Source organism: Neolamprologus brichardi, chromosome 22, assembly GCF_056152115.1.
Source record: "Neolamprologus brichardi isolate AB-2024 chromosome 22, ASM5615211v1, whole genome shotgun sequence".
NCBI classification, from domain to species: domain Eukaryota; kingdom Metazoa; phylum Chordata; class Actinopteri; order Cichliformes; family Cichlidae; genus Neolamprologus; species Neolamprologus brichardi.
Window position 1 is genome coordinate 17,703,868 of NC_142124.1, and position 16,628 is coordinate 17,720,495.

Consider the following 16,628-nt stretch of genomic DNA (forward strand, 5'->3'; position numbering starts at 1 on the left):
GATCATGCGTGTCATGTGACTTCATCAGAATCTTGGTTATTTTGCCAAAAGAGCAACAAAATTATACACAGTCCCATTTGGCGCAAAGAAAGAAAACAAACCATCTTAACTTTTTCATGCACAAAATTAAAAAGGATTTCTAATAAACAGTATAAAACAAATATTTTTAAAAAATAGATATGTATGTGATGGCTTCTCGAGCTCAGAGCATCATTATATCTAAAAGAATCTTATTCCACAATATTGCTATAATATGGTTAAAGTGACATTCTGATTTAGCAGCAAGCTCTCACAATTATTAATGACACGTTAATAATAGGCACACAAACTTGATTGTGGTAGTTATGAATTTTCGATGAATTGCTAATATGTCGTTTCCTGCATGACAGGAGGAAACCACACGGAGCAGCTCCAGCATGTCTACGTCTTTGATAGAAGACACGTCTCCTGACTCCGTCGCAGCCACGAAGGGTATTAACTTTTGAACATAGTGTATTACACAAATTAAATGTTCCCTCTCTGGCAGACTTTTTCATGCACATTTGTGTCCCATGTCTCCAGCTCCTCCAAAGTTCCTGCCTGTCTCCGCCACCCCACAGCCAGACAAGCGACAATCTTCACAGAGGCGGCACTCTATCGAGAAGGAGTCCCCTACCAGCGTCAGGCCTTTCTTACCACCATCCAGACAGAGCTCGAAGTCTTTGGTACGTTACCTTGTGGAGGCTATTTCTATTGGACTCTCTGTTTATGACGGATCTTTATCATCTAAATGATTAAAAAAAAAAAAGAAGTAAATATAAAAGCAGATACTCGGAAGCATTTCTGAATGCAGTTCATGACCCACCAGTTGGAAATATGTAGTCAGTTGGATGAAATATCAACCTCGCTAATCAAAACGAATGATTGAATTGAATGTTACATCGATTAACAGCACCAGACGTACAATACGTCTGTTGAATTTACTCCTGTCCTGTGACCGGCCATTGGTTTGCAGTGAGGTCACTGGTTTTCTCTGACTCTGAGCTTGGTCCTATGATTCTAGTGAAGTTGATGGATCTAATTGAAAGCACAGGACAGCGCTGTATGAAAAGGATTTAGGTCAAGTTGGTTTATTCTCACTATTTATGTATTTTTTCTTTTTCTTTTTTCAACACTGCCAAACTCAGAGCTTCTAATTAAGCCAGACTCGACTTTTAAAAGTCTGTAGTGATGCATGTCAAGAATTAGAAAGCTTTCACAGAGAGAACTTCATATTTTAAATCTTCGATCCGTAATCCTTTCCATAATCTTTCATAACTAGTGACAAATGTTGCTGATTCTGTTGTTTCCATTAAGATCTGTCCAGGTGACAGTAGAAACAACAAACAGTGACGAGATTAATCTAAGACATCTTTAATGAGTCACTTTTAAAAGTTGGAATAAAAAGTTACTGTTCATTAATACTAGGATGTTAACTCTTTCTCCCTCAGATGCCTGCTATGGGTAACCCTCGTTTCTCTTTCTGAGTTAAGCAGTTTGTCTTATTTCAGACCTGTTTCCAGAACAAAATGACTGAGTGTGCATCAGAAGTTGGCGGGAGGGATTTCTGCCTGTGCAGCTTTTCCCTGGTTTAAAACACCCTCTCAAACTTCATTCATATAAGAAGCTGAAGCTCTTTAGTTAATGTAGAACAGTCAGGTCTTTGTTGCATCCCCTCCCTTTCTCGTACTCCTGTTATATCTCGTTTACATGTTTACTCTGATTAAGCATCTTCTTCCAAAGACTCACTTTAAATTATTTCTTATTTTCAAATGCTGCAGCTAATGACGGATCCCAGTGGCAAGGTAACTAGGTCAATTTCCTGTTTGTCGATTTATTTATTTATTTGCAATGTCCACTAATCCTAACAATTAGTACTAAGGAATGCATGCATGCACGCAAGGGAGAAAGTGATTTAAAGGAATGCCATCAAGGTTGGAAGATGCAGCCTAAATCACTGTATCCGGCTTCTTCAAAGCTGTTTTTTATTGCTAGATGTACTCTGTGTGGTTTCGTTGAGGGAGCTGGCCGTATAGTGTGCGCAAGAGGCAGCACACAAGCTTTGTACTAGGATTTGGCAGAAACCGAGGTCTATGTGAGGACACCTGATTGGGTGAAGTTCAGGTGGGCAGCGGACGTGTGAAAGGATTTTAATGGAGTGAAAGGAAAGCTGCAATGTCAGTGAACAGCCTTCCTTTTGAGGGGTACATTGAGATCAAAAATGAAATGTCAAGCCAGATATATTTGTTAAAAATGAATTAATCCTATGTGCTCATGCACGTTTGAATGTGATGATGTAATCCATATGTTTTTTTTTGTATATCTTTTTATTAGATTTTATGCTTGGTAACAACGTTGGCTGTAAGCTGATGACGTAACTGACAGACCACCTAATGGGTTCATGCAGTTCTTGTATTAAATTTTACTGAGCGTACTGTGTGTGATTAGCTCGTTGGAATATAAGGTCTTGCTTCTGTTTAAATATCCTGTTCCCTTTGTCTGCTGGTCAGGTGGATGCCGGCAGTGGCGCTCAGGGCTCGGTATGTCGCCACTACTGCAAAATATCAAATTATATCAAGCACTGCGTGGGGAAACCATCCTGAATGGCGTCTAATTCAATCGGCTTGTTTTTTAGATGAATGGGACCTTGTGTTGTAACTGCTTGAGTGAATGCAACATCTGTGGCGTACTGAAAATAACTCAGGGAAGATTATATATGAGGCCAGATCTTATACAAGCACTCAATACCAGTGAATGATGATGATCAGTAGATGTGCTCCCTGAGACATTTTCACCCCTGTGGACTGCTTTTGTAAAACTCCAGATGGGAGCTCAGCTGGCACCATGATGGGGGATCCCCTTACAGATTGTTTCCTTGGAAACATCTGGTGAATAACAGGAGCTCAAAACATGTTTTTGACAGAGAATAAAGCAAATCTGGATTAAAGTAAAGAAATCCAAGAGTTGTGGTTCCAGCATGGGAGGTGTTGTGTTGCATCACATGGAGGTTCTGCATTTATTTTCACAGCGGCGGTGTGAAACTTCCATTCTCACATCTCGTTGCATGTTTAGGTGATGTGGTGTGCAGTGGGGCATTTTTGTTTGGGTTTGTCAAACACATCACTGTCTGTGTGTTCGTGAGCATGGTTTGATGATGTGATGCATGTTCCCCCGCAGGAGGAGTTCTGTTATCCGGCGGAGTGTTTGGCTCTGACGGTGGAAGAGGTGATGCACATCAGGCAGGTCCTCGTCAAGGCCGAGCTGGAGAAGTTTCAGCAATACAAAGAAGTCTACAACGCTCTCAAGAAAGGAAAGGTACAAAACCACCTGTAAACTTATGGTTTTCTGTTAAACTGATAATTTGTCACATTGATTTTGAAACACTAGTGCACCTTCCTCACCTCAATTTTTGTCCTCCCCTGTCCAGCTTTGCTTTTCTTGCAGGATTAAAAGGTTCTCCATCTTCACCTGGTCCTACACCTGCCAGTTCTGCAAAAGGTAATTTGAATCGCTGTTAAAAGGACAGCTCGACTTAAAGAGGGAGACTCCAACATTTAAACAAAGTCTGTATTTGACACTGATTTCCAAATTTATAGTTTTCCTGTTTACGTACCAAACATACCCAATTGGCCTCATATCAAACAGCCACATGCCCAGCACATCCTGGCTGGTATTTCATTAGTCGATAAATCATATGAGTAGTTCTACATTTTTCATTGTTTTTCTTCAAACGCGTACGTTATTTAAAGTGCTTTCTGCAGTATAGTTGAGATTTTCAATTCAAAAAAATCTGAAGTGAATGAAAAGAAGTCTGAGTCGAGACTAAAGAAGCCAAACTATCTACTGTAGGAGCTCGTCTCTCTGGCTCTGCTGCATTAGTTTCTGTTTTAAGCTTTAACTGACAGTTTGACAGGAGTGCAGTACAAAATCAGTAAAGTGGTTTTCATGAATTTCCAGCTTATCTGTTTTTTATTCTTTATCTTCAGACCTGTGTGTTCCCAGTGCTCGAAAAAGGTACGAGACTGTTAACTCCTACTTGAAACATCAGTTTAGTATTTGACACTCATTCTTTAAGACCTACCTGAGCCTTTTTAGTTCAGTTGTTTTGTATCTCTTTGCCTCAGATGCGGCTGCCGTCTAAGCCCTATTCCACACTGCCTATCTACTCTCTGGGTCCCAGTGCTGTGGTTAAAGAAGACACAGGCACATCTGCCCCAGCTGAGCCAGACAAGCAGCCGTTTGGGTCTGCGCACACCCGGCACAGTCTGCGCAGAAGGTGACTTAATAATCGGCGGCATCATCATGTTGTGGCTGCGACTGCTTTCCTGTGTGCGCACAGATATTCACTCAGTTGTCTCTGTTCAGGTTGTCCAAGCACAGCATCAGCAAAGACGGGCGGTCGCAGGATGAGCTAGAGCTGCCCAAGGAGCTCACTGAGGACTGGGTCACCATGGAGGTCTGTGTGGACTGCAAGAAGTTCATCACAGAGATCATCACCTCCAGCAGGCGCAGCCTGTGCGTGGCCACCAAGCGGGCCCGCCTCAATCGCAGAACCCAGTCGTTCTACATGTCGTCGTCCACCTCTGTCAACTTCAGGCCTTCGGAGCGAACCATCAATGAGTTGTAGAACATCGGACTGGTCGGTGCACTTTAAGTTAAGCTTTGTCATTCAATTTAAAAAAAAAAACAACAAAAAACAACAACAAAAAAAACAACAAAACTCCAAAACAAACAACAAAAAAAAAACCCTCCCACAGTGATGTGTGTACATAAAGTGGAGTTTTGCAAAGAAGTAAGAAGTGACCATGTGGCCAGTCCATTCCAAGCTAAAGCTAGTAAAGTTTCTGATACTTCATCCTCTCAGATTGGCTGAGAGGATGCTGCAATGTGGGTCACAGAGGGCAGCTGAGCTTCTGCATGTGGCTGACGTTATTGAAGATAAAAAGAGCTGCTGATGTCACCATCATGAACCGGGGTAAGGGTGAGTGGGAGCGAATGATACAGAAAGCCAAAAGGTGCAGGTGTCGTGTAAATAGTTCAAAGGCCCAATCATAGTAGGTTTTCCAGTTCCTGTTTACGTCTAGCACTCAGGAAGAACAAACGATTGTCTTTTGACAGAAATGCACTGTAGAGCCTCCCGTCAGGTCTGCTGGGGTAGATGTCTGCCAGTCCCCTGCCCCTCTGATTCTTCCAGCAACACTTATGCCAAAAGTTACATCTCTTCCTTTTTTTTTTTTTTTTTTTTTTAAAGCCAGTTTAAATGTATATTTGCTATGATCTCATGTGGCTGATACAGCACGTTGAGGGGTTAAAAATAGCCTGGTTATTTTTCTGGGTGGGTTTTAGTATTTAATTAAATGTATAATCAATTCTGTGCCTGGTGCCAAAATGTAATTTCTTTCTCTGAATGCCTTTTGTAGTTACGGACCTACTGTGCATAAGGTTTGGTTTCTCACCATTCAGGCTGGCAATAGAAGCACAGACGTGTTGGGTTCGTGAGTTTGTACATGTTGTATATCTTAACTGTTCCAAAATTTGATTTAATATAAATCTGTAACAAAGTATAATTTTACCACGTTTTAGGATTTCTGCCTCAAGAGTTTCTTTATTGAAAAAAGTTGTTTATTATTATTACTATTATTATTATTATTATTAATGTTATTATGTTTCTGTCAATATAATAAAGTTTTATTTCTGTTCTTGTATAGTTTATAAACTTCTCAGTGTTATACCCTTCTAAATCACAAATAGCACTTTTACTGGATCAATTTATTGTTTATTTTTGTTCATTTATGTCTTAAATGATTATGATTTATAATGTTTTTGTTTCACCTCTTGGGGGTTCATAGTGCCATTTTTTCCCAGAGTTCCTCATGAATGAAAATGTGTTTGAGCGACTTCTGGCTGCTTCACAGGAAGGACTAATTACTGAATCCACTAGAAACACACCACTGAATTGAATGTAGGCACTTTAAGTATAGGACTGTCATCCTTTACCAATATTTTAGCCTTTTCAAATCACACAGTCTCACACATGTGTTCAAAGTGTGTGTTTGGGGGTAAAAAAAAAAAGTTGTTACAAAATGAACACAAATCTTAACCAGGCTGTTCAACGATGATGCCATGTTCCAATGAAATAGTCCATCTGATAAGTTTTATTTTAGAGATCTGTAAAGGAACGTGTGCATGCTGTACTGTGCTTTTTTGTTTGTTTTTGTTTATCAAGGAAATTCTAATAAAATCATCATGATTCTTAAGTCTGACTCGGTTGTCCCATTACAGAATTCAGCCTTATATGCCTGCAGGCTTACAGAGCACTGTGCGAACCTGTGATAGGCAGCAGAGGGCGATAGAGGCAAAATAAAAATAAAATGTGTTTCCTCTCCATCAGCCTGCAGACACGAGGACATCAGGTGGTAAAGGATCTGTATTGCAGACAAATCCATAAGTTTTTCTATACTATTTGTATCGTCATGCATTTTCAGAAGCTTAAAATTAATTGAACAATTGACCGATAACAAATGTTGAACTCACTTTGAATATATTTAACTGAAAAATGAAGTCCAATGAGATGCTGGGACGCATCAAAGTGATGGCCAAATCAAAAAGGAATGCATTCAATATTAAAAGGCCATGTAAGAAGACTGAAGTAGATGATGACAGAATTATTTTCATGGTTAAGAAACGCAAATAACATCTGACCGAATCAAGAACACTCTTGAGGAGCAAACCACTGATTACACTCAAGAACAGGAAGTCCAGATTTGCTAGAAAACATCCTGCACAGTCCAAGAAACAAATTCTTTGGACCGGTGAAACCAAGATGAAGTTGGATAATGGGAAGAGGAAAAGTATGGAGAAGGAGAGAAACCGCTCATGCATGCTACACCTGGTCGAGGTAATTTTATGGCATGGGCTACCGCTGCGACCGCCACTGGGTATACATAATATGACTGCTGATTGAAGCAGCTGGACGAATTATGAAGTGTACAGAGCTATACTCTCTGCTCAGATTTAGACAAATGCCGCAAAACTAACTGGACAAAGCTTCACAAATTAATAGCAACCCAAAGTAAATGGCAAACCACAACATGTTCTTCAATGTTCAAATCACTCACCGGAGCTCCTCTCAGGAAAGCGGCTTTTTAGTGACTGAATGCAGATAGACGGTGGCTAAAGTGAAGAGGCAGAGGATGTCAAGGCAAGAAATGCAGCACATCTGGTGGAGTTCACGGACTGCAGACTTGAGGGAGTAAAAATATTTAAAACAATCCTTATAATTAAAATTATGTTAGTTTAATCTATTAATTCTGAGACTCTGAAAATGGGGAACTGTTAATACAATACATTTGTTAAACCCATTTAACTAAAGCTGAAAGTCTGCACTTCAGTGACTTCAATGATGGTTTTTACATGAAGCATGTCAGTCATATATATAAATGTATATAATTCTTCTTGCTGCAGTCACTGTGTGTGTTTATGGAGACACACAGAATAGGCAATGATATGCTACCCCTTAATGGGTTAGTAACAGATACTGAAAATAACCTGCCCAGGCCACAGCCTCCCTTAAGGGTGACCCTCACACACTGGTTTCTATGGAAAGGTATTGAGCAAACACAGAGTCTGTAAACAATCTGAGAAGGCTGTGTGAGCAGCAGCTCAGTGGAAGGTTTCACTGGGCTTTCTTACATTCTGCTCTGTTTGACTGAGCCGAGCATGTGACTGCCGGTGACATAATCAGAAAAGTCACCGCGTTGGTGGATTCAGCATTTTGAGTTTAGACATTAAGCTCATTTTGCAAGCACGAGTTGTTGAATGCATTCACACACGGTTACAGAGAGGCATTTAGAGGGACCAGGCTAACAAGGAGCCATTTAACTCAGAGACAGTGATGAAATTCCCATTTGGTTAGTGCTTGTAGGCAAGTTTCAGCATTTCCACTAACACTAATGGACAAGCATTAAAGCGTAAGAGTGAAATCTGATCCCAAATCTCTTCCCCTAAGGTCAGCTTTGCTGGAGGGCTAGTTTTAAGTAGGCCATATACCTTGCAAACAGTGAGCCTCTCAGGGGCGCAGTGGTAACCGGATATGAAGCCTTTATGTGGAGCTTCTCATACCAGACGCTCTGCATGAGGAGAATGTGCCCTGAAGGGTCAAGAGGTTGACACTCATATAAAGAAATGCATTCACTACATTCCAGGAACATCCCAATATTTTAATGGGTTTTGCACTGGTGTTTAATGATGTACGGAGAGAAAATGTGTCACCTGACAACCAGAACATGTTTGTGCATTAATGGTGTCCCTCATGCACGAGGGGGTCGTGACTCAGCTAGTCTCCAGGCAAATTACGAACCTGCTCAAAATGAAGACCGATAAGCTGAACTAAGATGCGATTTTGCCACAGCTGATCTGTTTTCATGTGCAGAAAGAATCGATGCAACAAATAAGAAGTTTGACTCTCTCTTTAGTACATAAACACAACATTTATGCACATCGTACAAGTAATACTGCATACAAAAATAAAGAGGAAGTCTCTTAATGTGCAAGTAGCAGCAATGCATTGTTCAGTTGATTCGTGAGAAAGTCTCAAACATTAAGATGTATACCACAAATTATCCAATAATGGAGTTACCAAGGGCTGGAGCAAAACACTGAATGCATGCTCCATGAGGGACAAGACGGCTGCAGGACACAGATGGATGTAATGGCAATCAAAGTCTTGACAGGTAAGGATTTCTTTCTGTATGACTATGATTTTCCAAATGAATAAAAAAATTAATTCCAGATCAGTTGGTGTGATTATGCCAGATCACCTTTAGTTTGCCCCTGCAGTCTGATGTAGCCTGTAAACACACAAAAAGTATCTCTAACAACATTTTTTACTCATGGCTGCTCACAGCAGGCCACAGTTTGTCTTTATCTAACAACATTTGCATGCACAGTGAAATATGAATGTAAACCACCATTGAAATATTTGCTCACAGATCTTGGAGTGATCCAAAACGTCACATCTTTACATACTAGTTCTGCCATGTTTTAAGCAGACATCTTAAAAACAGAACAAGCTTTGTTGGGTTTTAATTGAAAATCAACCCCCCAAGACTGGAATAAAGTTGCCACAGGTGAAAAAAAAAGTTCTTCTTTGCAAAACTTCACCAAACATCAGAGCAAGTACAACTTTGCAGTAGCCCTTATTACTCATTAATCAGTTCCCTCTGATACACATCAGGGTCAAGAAGGAATGTATTATTTTTTGACCTATAAAGTGCAAATTATTTAACCAGTTTCAGTTTTGTCAAGAGTTAAGTGCAGCTGCCCTGCAGAGTGACAGGCTGTGTTCAAATATCTTGGAAAATACAGTATTAACACATTTAGTTTGCTTTATACAAGTGTATCCATCTGCGGAAACAGCTTTTAAAGAGCTGATTGGATTACATACGTGTCCGAGCAGCTGCCTCTCATCATTTCTGGGGTTCTCGGTTCACTTCCTCCCCAGATGCTTAGAAATGACACCTCTGCATGCCAGCTGAGCTCTTCTTCTCTGATGCAGATGAAAGTCAGCCCGACCTTAAATGCCGCTTTACTGAGCTGCGTGGAAGAATGGTGTCACTCTGACATGGTTTCCCATTTCTGTTAGAAGCCAATAAATAATGGCAAATGGCAGGTGGAGATTACAATAAAAAGGAGCAAGCGGTGATTAGATGGTGGGTCGTGGTGGGTTGGGTCTGTTGGAAACGCAGACTAGCGGGAGAGAGCCGTGGTCGAACAGCTTGTACGGCAGAGAACCTTTAGAGGTCCAAACGTCTGTTTTTGGGTCGTAGCACTCGAAGCAGTCCGAGTCCTCGATGAAGTCGTGGCCATTCAGGATGCGTCCACCGGTGACGTAGATCTTGCCGTTGATCACTGTAGCACTGTGGTGCATTCGTCGCTCCTTCAGGTTCTCACACTTGAAGAATTTGTTGGCTTTGGTGTCGTAGGCAATCATTCGCATGGTGTACCCTGGAGATTAGATGGTTGGTAAGTCATTGTAAATTACATATAGTCAACAAATCCCAAAATCGACCAAGCATGTCAAAATATGAGTCAAACTATATTATAGGCCATATATTATATATAGGCCAGCGTAAAACAGCTGCTGAGAACAACATTTTTTTTCTCAGTTTTTTAAAAGTAAAAATGCATCCTTACCTCCTATGATATAGATCTTGTCGTCTATGACGGCGGCAGGAGCACAAACATTTTTCACAGTCCTTGTCTCTAATTTGGACCACAGATTGCGAGCGATGTGATACACCTGTGCAACAGCACAAACACCATCAATCAGCCTTTTTGGATTTCCTGAGCATCGCAGGCTGTTCTTCACTGAATGCTAACTTTGACTGAAACCTTCCTTACCTGAATCAGCCTGACTGGGTTCTGCATGGCGTCCTCCCCTCCAAAAACATAGATCTTCTGATCACTGGCTGCAACAGCTGGATGAAGCACAGCTGTAGGCATGGGTGCCATGGCCTCCCACTGGTTAAACATACTGTTATACCTCTCTACTGACTGAGAGATGCGCTTATCTACACCGATGCCTCCTAACACAAAAATAAAGTGAAGGCATGAGACGCTTTGATGGGCATATCGTGGCTCCAGCATGGGCTCGGCAGTCCTCCACTGGTTGGTTTTGAGAGAGAGTGTGTAAACTGTAGCGCTGACCGAGCTGTCGCCTGATGCCATGCAGAGGCTGAGCCCGCCGAGGACGTAGAGGATACTGTGAATGCACACATACGCAGCTTTGTAGAGGCGCAAGGGGAGCTTGGCCAACCACTGCCAACGCTGAGTCCTTTCGTCATAGAGTAACGCTTCCCTTGAAGTCTGTTCGTTGTTTTTGCGTCCTCCAACTACCACCAGCGTTTCTCTGCAGGTATAACGTCTCGGTGTGGTCCACAGAGGCTTCAGTTCACGGCTGCACTTGGCGCTGACTGTAAGCATAAGGCGACGGACTGACTCGATTATCTCAGTGCAAAGGCTGGAGCTCTGCACCAGTGGATCATTGGCAATGAACTGGAAGAGGTAAGTTGGGTGGATGTAGCGCAGACGGACTTTCTTGAAGAGATCGTGGATTGCGCCCCTCCGTGAGAACGGGTCATGGTGGATCCACGCCAGCAGGGTCTCAAACACTTGTTCCTCCTCAGCACAAAGTCGGTCGTCTTCTAGGTAACACATGAGCTCCGGGAGAGACAACTCACAGAAATCTTCTGTAGCGGCCACATCAGAGAAGGACCTCACAGCCATCTCCTTGGCCCTCTCCTTCAAGCTCTCACAGTGAAGTATCTCAGACAGTCGGATCATGCTCAGGCAGTTTTCCGGGCTCAGCTGCTCCTGGAGGAACACAGAGCAGGCTTCAAAGAGGCTTCCGTAATGAAGCATGGAAGCTGCCTGCATGAGTGGGAGCACAATGTCCATGGTGATGGTGATGCAGCCCGTATAAACATAGTCCACAATGCCAATGAGCACATTTGAAGAGATTCCCTTCAGATTCACGCGGGCCTGGCTGCTCTCCAGAAAGTTACTGCAGAACATGGCGCGGAAGTACGGGCTGCTGGACACCAGGACGTTCCTGTGGCAGGGGATCTCCTGGTGTTCAGTGCAGAGCAGGACGTCCGTCAGGATGCGCTCCTGCCGGAGGACGTTGAGCTTTGCGAGCAGGTGAGAGGGAAGTTCAGCATCTTTGAAAGAGAAAACATCTTGTGGTCTGGTGGCCATTCTGCACAAGGGATGACAAAGCAGGAATCATTTTGTGACTGATGTCGTATTTTTGTTTTCCAGTGGGAGAAAGTGGATGACCGACTATGCTGATGATGTGTGATGTGATGATCTACATAAATATTAGTGACGACCACATTTTTTAAAATTTGCTTGCATCTTACTCTCTGTGTACCATCCTCCTCTGTCACACTAACCATGTCCTTCACTACATCCATCAAACATTTTTGTTTTTCCTCTTTTCCTCATGTATTCCTAATATATCCAATGTCCCTCCTCTGCACATGTCCAAACCATCTCAGCCTTGCACCTCTAGCTTTGTCTCTAAACTGCTCTACCTGAGCTGTCCCTCTGATTTCTGGTCAGTCCCAGTGAAAGTATTGACATCTTTACCCTGCCACCTTCAGCCCAGCCTCCTGTCTTTTTGTTTGTGCCACCATTTCCACATTAAACATCACAGCAGGTCTCACTACCATCTTGTAAACCTTCACTTCACTCTTCTGTCACAAATCACACCTGACACTCGTCTCCACCCACTCCACCCCGCCTTCACACTCTTCTTCACCTCTCTTGAGCACTGTCTGTTGCTTTGGATGGCTGACCCTGGGTTTTTAAACTCATCAACATTTATGACCTTTCACACAGCTTCACTGTTACAGTGAAGTGTTCCCTCTCATTCACACACATTATTCTATTTTGCTCCTCCTGACTTTCATTCCTCTTCTCTCCAGTGCATACCTCCACCTCTCCAGGCTCTCTTCCACCTGCTCCCTCCTCTCACTACACATCACAATGTCATCTGGAAACATCATAGCTCATGAACTGACCTCATCTGTCAACCTGTCCAACACCACTGCAAGCGAGAAAGGAAACACAATATCAATCCCTGATCCCACCCCCACCTTGAAACCATCATTCACTCCTACCATACGTGTCGCTGGTGACCTCATACATGTCTGCTGCTCCTTTCATATGCTTTCTCTAGCTCCACAAAGACGCAGTGCAACTCCTTCCGACCTCTACACCTCTGCTTCACATCTGTAGAGCTCTTTCTCAGCATGAAGCCATACTGCTGCTCACTGATCCTCACCTCTCTTCTTATCCTAGCTCCAACAAGTCTTTCCTCTATCTTCATAGTCCGTCTCATCAGCTTCATCCCTCTGTAACCCTTGTTCTTTAAAATCAGTACCAGCACACTTCTTCTCCATTGCTCAGTCATCCTCTCACTCTCCAGGACTGTGATAGCTGCCCTCATTTCCTCCTTCCTAATCCTCTCCTTCCTGATTTACTAACCGTTCTCCATCCATCCTCCACTCTAATATTCTTTATTCATGAGCTCCACAAAGTGCACCAATTAGATTCACAAGTGTGATTTTAATAAATTTGTAGTTGCAACAACTTAATCATGCATGCTTCGAAAACCGTGTGATCTGGTTCATAACAAAGCCTTTCACTTATTCGTCTCCTCTCAAACTCTTAAACCTCCCACGTAGCAGCTGTCTTTAACGTGAATGACTGACACAGATTTCTGTTCCAAATCCTGTCTAAATGATCTCACAGGATTCGTGTGCCATTAGGGCTTATTTCAGTAATCAAGCTGCCCATCATCACTAACATAAACAGAACTGTATCAGCGGACCATCTGTGTTTGTCTCTGCAACCCATCTCTCTCTGGACTGGCCTCACAGTCTCTCTTGTTATTTTTTCTATATGTCATGTTTTCTCTCTTAGTCCCAGTGCGTCCCTCTCTGGCTGGAGGGTTTGTGGTGATCCTATTGTTCAAAGAGCATGAATTTCATTGGGCTATTAGCAACATTAAGTCTTCAAATCATCTCCGTGCCAGCTACCGATTTACTCCCACTTACATGGTCCAGCCTGTCTGATATATTTAGACCACTAATCATTATTGTATATTATTAAATGCCAATAGCTGTGAGTGGCATTTCACAACTGGGAGTTTTAACTCAGACTTCAAACAAGAGCTGCTGGTGGAGCTGCTGAACCTCTCATGATAAACTGCATCTGAATTTAAAAATAATCCATCTGCACCTTAATCACTTAGTCAACAGTGGTGATGGTGATGAATTAATCATGTATGCAGCTTAAATTATTACACTTTTAACAGACAATTTATACCATGGCATTTTATTTTTGAGAAACAGTTCCAGTCTAAATAAAGAAATGTAATAAAATGCAATGACTCACTCCTTTAAATGCCCAATAAACAAGAGGAAACGTTTTAACCAGAAAATATAGATTCTTAACTAAGAGTTATGCTAATACAAAAGACATTTCACATTTGAAGATTTAATAATAAAACTGGAGTTAAACTGAGGAGTTTGAGACAAACATCTGTGTGAACAAGATGATTCCAGTTCATCAGCAGTATCTGTGATTAGCTCAGCCCTTACCTCCTGTCCTCGGAGGACCAATATTATCCAAAGTCGTCAGTCTTGACAGAAAAAAAGGATTAATTCCAAATGAAAGACAGTTTAAGCATTACCCAGAGAGAAAATGGGTAGTGACTCAGGGAAGGGTTTCCAGTTGGGCGCTGTGGAGATTGCCATGAGGCCACTGTGTACATTCCTACAGCTAAGAATAGTATCCTGGGCCACTGTGACTCCAGCCGGGCCTCTCATGTGACACAGCGCTGTTTGGTACCCAGCTGCCAGCTTAACAACTCAGCCAGGGTCCAGTGGAGGGAGTGTTTACAATAGCCGCAGGAAGGGGAACCATCACAGGGTCCTGACTCAGGCATTGTTCCCACCCAGGCTGGTCTTTCATCAAAGTTTCCCCGAGCTGCTAACCCTTGTCCGTCTTCTAGTGCCGTCCAAGTTCATCCCTCCTCCTCCTCCCCTTCCTCATGTGTGTAACCCAGGATGTAGTCAAATATAGAACGGTGCTGATGGGCCACTTTGATCAGGAGAAACAGCTGTAAGAACTGGGCTCAGTTTTCAAGGTGTGGTGGTGTTTCTGTTTGTGTCCGTGAACGTGCACAACTGGACGTGACCACTGTTGCTATTAATCACCCGTTTGACCGTTAACTCGTTGCACTGTGTGTGTCAAATCATCAAGAAGTATTTGCCATACCTTTAAGAGTTGAGCAACCAAACGTGGCACACAGGTACATTTTAGGCCCATGGAGGTCCACATTTATATTAGATATCATGATGTCATCATGCTGCCAAGCAACCACTTAGCTTGGCAACATGATGGCTAAAATGACCCATTACTGGCATTTATGCACCTATAACACCTTATAAAAGTGTCATATAATTTTTATTTTGCATCAGTAACATCTAATTTCTATCCAAAAGGGCTGAATTATGTGTAATGATGTCATTATGTTGCCTGACAACCACATAGCAACTGGCCAAAATGACCTATTATTAACAGTTATGCATCTCTAAGAGCTTATAAAAGCATCAGATAATTTTTATTTCGCATCAGTAACATCTAATTTCTATTCACAAAAGTTTAATTATGTATAAAATGATGCATAAAAAATGCAGGCTACCTGTTTTGTAGCATTTGTGCACCTGTAGCACCTTATGAAACCGTTCTTTTTACTTTTTTATTTCATGACAGTACATCACTTACATCCACAAAAGCTAAACTACATGCCTGGCAATCACCTAGCAACAGGCTACAGTCACTCATTTTTAGTACATAAACATCTGCCAGCCTATTTTTTTTTTTTAAAAACTTCTCTCTTTGTGATTAAGTATATCACTTTAAAAACAACACAAACGGACCAAAACCTACTAGCTTGAGCATGTACTAGTTTCAAAAATACATGCAAATTTAAAAGCACAGAATACATTACAGAGAAATGTTTTGTTGATAGCGATCGGTGACTCTGAAAGTTGAGGCCTGGACCTCAGTGCATTAGCAGGTGGAGAGTTAACTGTGAGGCTCATAAAATTACAAGCAGTTTATTAGTTAATCACTTTTTGTGACTCCCCTGTGTGTACTCAGAGTGTGAATGAGTCTTACAATAATAAATACTGTCTCTAGAGGAATTACATCATCAGTACATAAAGAATAGCTGTTGTAAGAAATTTAAAAAATTGATTATTAGACATTACTTAATAAAACAAGCTGCTGCTGCTGTGAGACGACATCATGTCAGATGGTTTGAAATGTAAATAAAGTTGACAGTTTGTTTCCTTTCCTTTTTATTATTTACATTAAACACAAGCAGAGGAGAAAAGCTCAGGGTTACAGAAGGTCTGATCGCTGTTCACAAAGCAAAAATGTCCTCTGCAGCTCACAGTAGTAATCAGGTTTGGTATTTATTTTAAGGTGAGTCATTGTTTGCTGTTGCATGGCTACAGCAGATCATAATTAGGCTTCCCCTTGCTGTTAAATCCCACTTTAACCCCTGCACATTAAGGCCTTGAGACTATGAAGAACTTTAACAGTATATTTTTAAAAATGTATATTTAATTAAAAAAAAAAAGAAACACTATTCTTCCACCTCTATGCTTCTAGTTTAGAAACAATGTGTGTTTTCACAGCTTTTATATCATACTGTAGCCTTAGATGAGGTGTTTCACAAGTAGACAACGCTTTATTTTAAGAGATCACACGCCAGAGAAGGCTGGGGAACACTGTTACAGAAATAGGGTGCAAAGATTTCCTTTCCTTCAGAGATCAGATTGAGCCTTTTGTGATATTTTTTCAAATCAGTCTTGTGTGACTTTAAAAAGACATTCAAACCTTCTTTTCCTTATATTATCTGTGAGCTATAATGTCATGAGGATTCTCAATCTGCAGCCCCTTTCTGCACTCCATGGAGTTATGCCGGTTGTCTGCCAGGCAGATGAATTACTGTCATGTTTGCTTAGCGG

The 16,628-nt window shown here is 41.7% G+C and overlaps 2 protein-coding genes across 7 annotated transcripts in view; one reads left to right on the top strand and one right to left on the bottom strand.

The window, feature by feature from the left end:
* Nucleotides 1–6,275, top strand: part of spire1a (spire-type actin nucleation factor 1a) — a 32,781-nt gene extending 26,506 nt beyond the window's left edge. For 3 of the 6 annotated variants that reach the window (XM_006787802.2, XM_006787804.2, XM_035906558.2), the window contains 9 exons: nucleotides 390–471; nucleotides 562–704; nucleotides 1,800–1,823; nucleotides 2,529–2,558; nucleotides 3,196–3,333; nucleotides 3,446–3,516; nucleotides 4,005–4,032; nucleotides 4,143–4,294; nucleotides 4,384–6,275. In XM_006787802.2, the coding sequence (XP_006787865.2) occupies nucleotides 390–471; nucleotides 562–704; nucleotides 1,800–1,823; nucleotides 2,529–2,558; nucleotides 3,196–3,333; nucleotides 3,446–3,516; nucleotides 4,005–4,032; nucleotides 4,143–4,294; nucleotides 4,384–4,645 (930 nt within the window). In that variant the 3' untranslated portion in view covers nucleotides 4,646–6,275. The remainder of the gene's footprint in view (nucleotides 1–389; nucleotides 472–561; nucleotides 705–1,799; nucleotides 1,824–2,528; nucleotides 2,559–3,195; nucleotides 3,334–3,445; nucleotides 3,517–4,004; nucleotides 4,033–4,142; nucleotides 4,295–4,383) is intronic. The other 3 variants (XM_006787805.2, XM_087835017.1, XM_006787803.2) reach the window with 2 other exon arrangements.
* Nucleotides 6,276–8,592: 2,317 nt separating this feature from the next.
* Nucleotides 8,593–14,397, bottom strand: klhl38a (kelch-like family member 38a). The gene is made up of 4 exons (XM_006788091.3): nucleotides 14,187–14,397; nucleotides 10,420–11,776; nucleotides 10,213–10,318; nucleotides 8,593–10,023 (listed from the first exon to the last, which is right to left on the bottom strand). Exons 2-4 carry the CDS (start codon nucleotides 11,773–11,775, stop codon nucleotides 9,722–9,724), a joined length of 1,764 nt encoding a protein of 587 aa, XP_006788154.1. The 5' UTR covers nucleotide 11,776; nucleotides 14,187–14,397; the 3' UTR covers nucleotides 8,593–9,721.
* Between the last annotated feature and the right edge of the window lie 2,231 nt (nucleotides 14,398–16,628).

Bases quoted from the DNA above. Each gene is read 5' to 3' on its own strand.
- klhl38a (XM_006788091.3), bottom strand. From the start codon at position 11,775: ATGGCCACCAGACCACAAGATGTTTTCTCTTTCAAAGATGCTGAACTT. The intron at 10,319-10,419 runs GTAAGGAAGGTT...GCTGTTGCACAG, and splicing joins ACCCAGTCAGGCTGATTCAG to GTGTATCACATCGCTCGCAA. The intron at 10,024-10,212 runs GTAAGGATGCAT...TCTAATCTCCAG, and splicing joins CAAGATCTATATCATAGGAG to GGTACACCATGCGAATGATT.